Source organism: Mizuhopecten yessoensis, unplaced genomic scaffold (assembly GCF_002113885.1).
Source record: "Mizuhopecten yessoensis strain PY_sf001 unplaced genomic scaffold, ASM211388v2 scaffold9871, whole genome shotgun sequence".
Taxonomy (NCBI): domain Eukaryota; kingdom Metazoa; phylum Mollusca; class Bivalvia; order Pectinida; family Pectinidae; genus Mizuhopecten; species Mizuhopecten yessoensis.
In genome coordinates this window covers 19,521-26,968 of record NW_018408264.1, presented here as the reverse complement: position 1 = coordinate 26,968, position 7,448 = coordinate 19,521, and the positions used below count along the sequence as shown (strand labels likewise).

General features: G+C 32.6%; 1 protein-coding gene across 1 annotated transcript in view; it reads right to left on the bottom strand.

The window, feature by feature from the left end:
* LOC110458950 (neuronal acetylcholine receptor subunit alpha-2-like) overlaps window positions 1-6,280 on the bottom strand; it is a 14,970-nt gene extending 8,690 nt beyond the window's left edge. Inside the window, exon 1 of the mRNA XM_021510944.1 lies at window positions 6,185-6,280. Coding sequence (XP_021366619.1) covers window positions 6,185-6,236 — 52 coding nt within the window. The 5' untranslated portion in view covers window positions 6,237-6,280. The remainder of the gene's footprint in view (window positions 1-6,184) is intronic.
* Between the last annotated feature and the right edge of the window lie 1,168 nt (window positions 6,281-7,448).

Below are 7,448 nucleotides of genomic sequence, written 5' to 3'. Positions count from 1 at the left end.
GGGGGAGGGGTTTGGTTTATATTATTAATGAGGTCTTGTCTTATAGTTGATGTCAGAAAGCTGAGTTAGTTGATTCAACATTTATCATTCACATCACTTGTCTTCTTTGTTGTAAGCAAAATTTATTGATTTCTGCTGATTATCCTGTGTTATAAAGTCATGGTTTAAAGTTTATGTTCATGTATTTTGTGAGTTAACAGGTAAAGGACATGTACAACTGTTCCATGTTCTTCCAAACCAATCAAATTAGTTAACCTACCCTCAGTGAGTCGCCCACCCCAAGTAGCTTGTTTAGATTTTGTCCCATTTTTCAAAGACTGTCCTATATGTTAATTTAGACCTGGTGGTATAGAATCTTGCAATCTACCAGATATAAGCAAATCTAAAATACACGAAGAATATTTATAATGAAATACAATTTATTATACCCAGGACATTAACTGCTTATTTTTACATTTGATCTAACTTGACCTCTCTAGGTTAATTTTAAGTCCAAGAAAAAATTCATAATAAAATATATTTATACTATATATGTGTACATATCACTATAGCAAGGTTATTTTATTATATTAAATTAATCTCATCATCTTTATTTATGAAAAGTGACTGGCACTAGATCATAAACTTAGGGAACTTAGATATAATTTCAAAAATGAAGAATGTCTTGTATTTCAGTTCCTTTTCCAAATTAATTTTATCACTCAGGGGAGCATATGGTACAAATAGGACTTTTCCCCCAAAGTTTGAAGCAGATTCCAAGAGAAATATTCAGTTTACTGATACATGTGCTTAACATTTGGGTTCAAGACTCAAAAACTTGTGGATAAGTATTGTATAACTCTTTTTAATAATAACATCTAGGATAGATATTTCAGCCCAAAAACATTTTTTTTTTTGATACAGAACAAATTCTGTTTGAGAATCAACTGTTTTGAACAGTTTTTTTTTTAAATATATAGCACCGACACTCAATCCATATTGATATGAAATATTTGAAATTTGAATATTTCTATAGTGCATAATTCCATAACCTTAAGTCTATAGGGACATGTCAAATACTACCAGGTACTCGTTTATATATACAATGGAAGATATTATATATAATGAATGGGCATCACAGTATATATATATATTTTGCAGCACACTTAATAAGCATGTGACATGTCCCTGTAACCCACATCTAATTATAGGTAAGTAGTGGGATTATTAGTGGAAGCCAATATCAACACATCCAACTAATACAGTACTTTAAAACAAGAGCCCCATGGGCCTAACAGGTCACCTGAGTTGTAATGCAATTGTTATTTGTTGTTGTGATATGTCAAAAATAAAAATTACATATATATATATGTATAGCAGGGAATTTTGCCCCTCACCAGGGAGGAATTAGTACCCAAGGGGTTGTGAAATTCACATTTTGATTAAGCACATCAGGATATTTCCATCCATGAGAAGGTTTTTTAACATATCTGGATCTGGAAGTAGACAATTATTGTTTGAGCTATTTTGGCCCCTTTTGGCTCCGCCCCTCAGGCCCTTAGCGTCCACATGATCACATCATGTAAATGTATCCCCTCCCCAAGAGTAAAAGGGCGACAATTGAAAAAAAAAACCTTAAGATATACACCTCATATACATCAGATATACACCTTCTAAACATCAGGTATATACCTTCTATACATCATGTATACACCTCCTATAGGTCAGGTATACACCTTCCATGCATCAGGTATATATACCTTCTATACATCATGTATACACCTCCTATAGGTCAGGTATACACCTTCCATGCATCAGGTATATATACCTTCTATACATCAGGTATACACCTCCTATAGGTCAGGTATATATATACACCTTCCATGCATCAGGTATATATATACCTTCTATACATCAGATTACACCTATACATCAAGTACATCTTGTATGCATGCACATATACATGAGGTATATGTAAGGTCCATATTCTCTGTAGGTAAGGTACCTCATCTTTATAATAGTTGTCTGATATTGGTTCATATTGATTGCATGCACAGGAAATATAACATGTTTGCTTGTGCTGGAGTTTCCCATTTATGTTCCCTTATTGTGGCCTCTCAAGAACAAGAAGCACAGGCACATTATTAATAGCTCACCTGGAATAATATTTTTCATTAAAAGTTGTTGATTACCTCTTACCATACAGGAAATATCAGCTTGGGGATCTCAACAATTTCCATGTTATGACTGAAGGAGTAAGTCCTCAGGGATGGGGTGGGCTCCATTAGGGACTATCTTGGTATCATGAGTGTTTTTCCTCTGCATGCCCAGCAGCATTTGGATGGGATCTTTACTGATTTCATGTAAAATTTGGGGACTATAAGCCCCTTGTGGTAGGGCAGGACCCTGGCGCCAATCATGTAAGCATGGATGTATTCAGATGGTTACATGGTGGGGGATCTTAATTATCTTTACACCCAAACTTCCTCTATTGGCACCCAAATGCTCTGGCCCAGTGACTGCTTTGCCTCTGTTTTTTTCAGACCTGAGATATGCTACAATTACAAGTTTTTGAAGATGAAATGTCTTATTTTCCTCTTTACCGGAAAACATACCATGTATATACTTTGTATCATGTACATTGTATCTTCTGGAAAATGAGTCAATACACTATATATAATAGAGATGATAAATACAGGTACCTTATGCAATGAGGCTGTATTATAGAGGATACCCTTACTAAATAAATAATGACTCTTTATGAGGTAAATCCATAAACAAATTTCAGCAAGTAGATGATATACATATATATTTGAAAACTATATATATATAAAACAAGGCAAAGTATTACGTGTAAGGCAATCCATAGTCCCCCAAAGGTAATGATTTATGTCAGAATGTATTTACTGTTAGGAAAGTATCCTGATACATACTTCTTGCATTCCTCCATCCCAAGATGTCCTTGTACACCAAATCTGGTTACTCCAGGTGAAATAGTATAGAAGTACAGGGTGCAAACCTATAATCCTCCCGGGAACCAGTGGGAGACTAAAAAGGTAGTAGTGTATATAGAATATATGAAAGTGGTAAACTTTTTATATACTCTGTATACAACTTTGTACACCACTTGCACACCACTTTTTCTTTACTATGTACAGACATTTAACATTCTCTATATACTCTGTTTGTCACTTATTTATACTCTGAATACAACTCTCTGTATAATATTTATACCACCCTCTATGCTCTGTATACCATTCATAATATACTATGTAGGCCAATTTTTTATACCCTGTATACCGCTCTTTATATACTATGTTACAAGACCAATCCTTATATACCCTGTATATCACTGTTTATAAGCTGTATACCACTCCTTATATACTGTGTATACAACTCCTTATATTCTGTGTAAACCGCTCTATATGCTGTGTTTACTGCTTCTTACATACCCTGTATACCACTCTATGTATACCATGAAAATCACTCTTTATATACACTGTATACCACCCTGTGTACTCTGTAAACCACTTTTTATGTACCCTGTATACCACTCTCTATATACCATTCTTTATATACTCTGTAAACCACTTCTTATACACCCTGTTTACTAGTTTGTATAATCTGTATACCAATCATTATATAACCTTCTCAATATTTCTTTATAAAGATATCTTTGTTGTGTTTTATAATAAACAAGAGGCACGGAGTTAGGACAAGTCTCCTGGCAAAATTCTAACAAAAGTGTATCCAAATTTTGATGCTCAGCAATATATATATATATACTACTACAGCCAGGTATAACACATGTAGTTACTACTTATACAGACAGGTATTACACATGTATATATTATCACAGATAGGTATTACACATGTATATATTATCACAGATAGGTATTACACATGTAATTACTACTACAGCCATGTATTACACATGTAGTTACTACTACAGACAGGTATTACACATGTATATTAACACAGATAGGTATTACACATGTAATTACTACTACAGCCATGTATTACACATGTAGTTACTACTACAGACAGGTATTACACATGTATATANGGGGGGAGGCGGTTGAATGGAAAATAGTTTTATTTATTTATTTTCTCATTATATAAATATCTGTTTTAACATGATATCTTGTATTTGAATGGTAATAAAGTGCATGCTGTAAGTGTTACCATGTATCTGGCTTGTGTGAAATGCCTTTTAGGTCACAAAATACAATTGTATCTCTACAAAATATATCTTGATCAATATCTCAAAGACATAAGAACATGCACCTGATGATGAAATATCACTTATCTGTATACATATGTATCAAATAATGAAATATTACTTCTTGTCTGTAATAGTACAAGTAAATACAAGTTTATAACCAGTTTGAAACACTGAATTAATGTTCCTTACATGACAGTATATTGATAGAACATAGAATTACAAATACATAAGTATGTTCCTTAATGTCTGTGATAGTTAAAACAATTTTATCTGAAACAATATAATTAAAGATCCATAGCCTGTCTGTGATAATAAATACAGGTGTATGACCAGTCTGAAACAGTAAATAAAAAAATATGTTCCTATGTCTATCTATATGTTATACTCCACAGAGACTTTAATGCGGTCTGTGATAAACAGCCCGAAACAATTAATAAATGTTCCTATTATGTTTGTTATAGTTAATACAAGTTTATAACCAGTCAGAAAACAATTAATAAATGTCCATTACCTGTCTGTAAATTTGTACGGGTAATATTACAATTTTATCAAATTACTTTAAAAACATTAAGAGGAAATCCGTGAAGAAAATCAAGATAAACCATTTTAATGAATAAATTGTAAGTAATACATGCAGTAGGATCGTTTTCCTTCAGTTATGAAATACATAGGAACATCCATTTCTCCACCACTTACCCCCCATCTACTTTATAAAGCTTAACCTTTTAAAATAATGTTAATACCGCTATAACCAGACCTATTTGGTGGCATTAAACTCCTACTTTCACTTTCACATACTTCATTTCCGGTTAAGAGATACGTACGAAACTAAGGCTTTCGATTTAATGCTTTACCGAGCGCTGTGGAGGAGGGTTTATTATCTCAAATTCAAATCTCGTTCTTTATAAGATATCTTATAACCGAATTATATAAGATATCTCATTTAATTTTGTTTATAAGATATCTTATATATTATATAAGATATCTTCTAAAAGATATAAGATATCTCATTTAATTTTCTTTATAAGATATCTTATATCTTTTATGAGATATCTTATATAATATATAAGATATCTTATATCTTTTATGAGATATCTTATAAAGAAAGGTATATAAGATATCTTATAAAATATATAAGATATCTCATTTATTATATAAGATATCTTATAAAGTATATAAGATATCTCATAAAGTATATAAGATATCTTATATAATTAAATAAGATATCTTATATAATTTGGTTAAGTACTGGATCAACATTGCTCCATGAATAAATAACAACTTGGCTTGCCATAGCAGCCTCTAGAAGACGTGCTCTGCATGATTCTCGGGGGAGAAATTAGTTTCTCATTTTTAAAGCTCTATATAATAAATATCATAACGTAACGAGCTTTCCATAATATAAGATATCTTATATACTATGTGAGATATCCTTTATATATGATATCTTATATACTATATGAAATATCTCATATAGTAATTGAATGAGATATCTTAATTCAGTACATGTACAAGTACATATATAAGATATTTCATTTATCATATACATGTAAGATATCATTTAAATACTATAAAAGATATGTTTTAATACTATATAAGATATCTCGTATACTGAATAAGATATCTTCTATAGTTTTATGAAATTCGGGATCAACATTACTCCTTAAATAAATGTTCAGTTGGCTTGCCATACTATTCTTTCCCGAAGCCTGCGAGGGGATAGAAATAGACTTTAGATGCCAAAATGCTTAAAAAATCAAATGTAGGATAAAAGCCAAATACATTATATGTATAATCTAGTATAAAATGAATGATGCAGGGGTATGTGGTGAACCTTTATCATGATATGATTTAACTATTTAGAAAGTGTATAAATAGTCAGATATAAAATTTCTATGAATAAATTCCTAGGTTTGAAGTTCTTTCTCTGTTCTTATACAATAAAAAGAACTGAATTATTTAAAATAAAAGTTTACCTACCATTTAGGCCGGCAAGGGTGGCCAGCAGTCCAAGGGTGAGCGTAGGCCACATACTGGAGTCAGGAAAGCGTTTCCGGACCGCCAGGACGCTCGTCCTTATATAGTACAAGATATTCGACAGCGCAATTAGTTTAACTNACGCTCGTCCTTATATAGTACGACAAGGCATTTGACAGCGCAATTAGTTTAACCACAACCGTTTCCCAGGCTTCAGATGCTGTTTGACATTTAGTAAAGGTGTATTAGCTGTCATCATTTCGGATAATGTGACTAATTCGCCTCGTAATGAGCTGCCATTTTATTTTCTGGCTTCAAAAATTTAAAAAGAAAATCATGTAATAGTTTAATGTGAGCACGTAGTGTCTTTCAAAATGTTTGCACATTTCGATGTATCATAATAATAAGTACAAATATAGTATCATTTTAATTAAAAAAACGACGTTACCCTCTGACTCTCATCCAGTATCTCCGGAATTAAACGTTACATGTAATGTATCCTCAAACGGAATACTTTCAGTGAAACATTTTTTTTTTGATGTTTTTGGGACACTGACATTAATCACGTACGACAGGAGCAAACAAAATGACCTTTGATGAATATTGATCTGTGTGAACTCAAACAATTCTGAATTGTATTCTGTTACGGGTTCTTACGAATGCAAAGTTATGCAGTGCAGTGTAATGCGTTAGAAAATAACATATTTGAACTTTGGGTATTTGTCTGACAGAATCAAAACATTCGGTATTCGTCGGTTTAGTATAGATATTTAAGTACGAAATAAGGCACCAGCAAAATAGTTGTCATGTCAATTTACCACTATCTACTTCTGAAGGCATTTGATAAAAAATATTGACGAAAATCGTTTTAGGGTGATTACAGAACAATGTGAAAGATAAAAAGGACGTGCTGACATAAATTGATGTGCCCTGCGCCAAAGGTTATAAGCAAATGACCCCCTGAGAACAGCCCTGTCTGTTTGTAATCATGATATTAGATTACCGGAAACTGACGTGAGAAACCTTGGCTGTAGGGAAATTTGTTGGGTTAATATAAGTGGTATGATGCATTGTGTGTAGTTTAGATAGTGTGTGTAATTTACATAGTTAGCTATAGTTCCGTAAATACGAATTATGCGTCCGTGGGTGTGTACCGGGGAAAACCGCGAGAGGTCAACACGATGGGTGTTTAAATCCGTGGAGGTTATTTATTCATAGGCAATATAAATTCCAACTGGACAAGGGCTAACCCATCATGAAGCTAGCG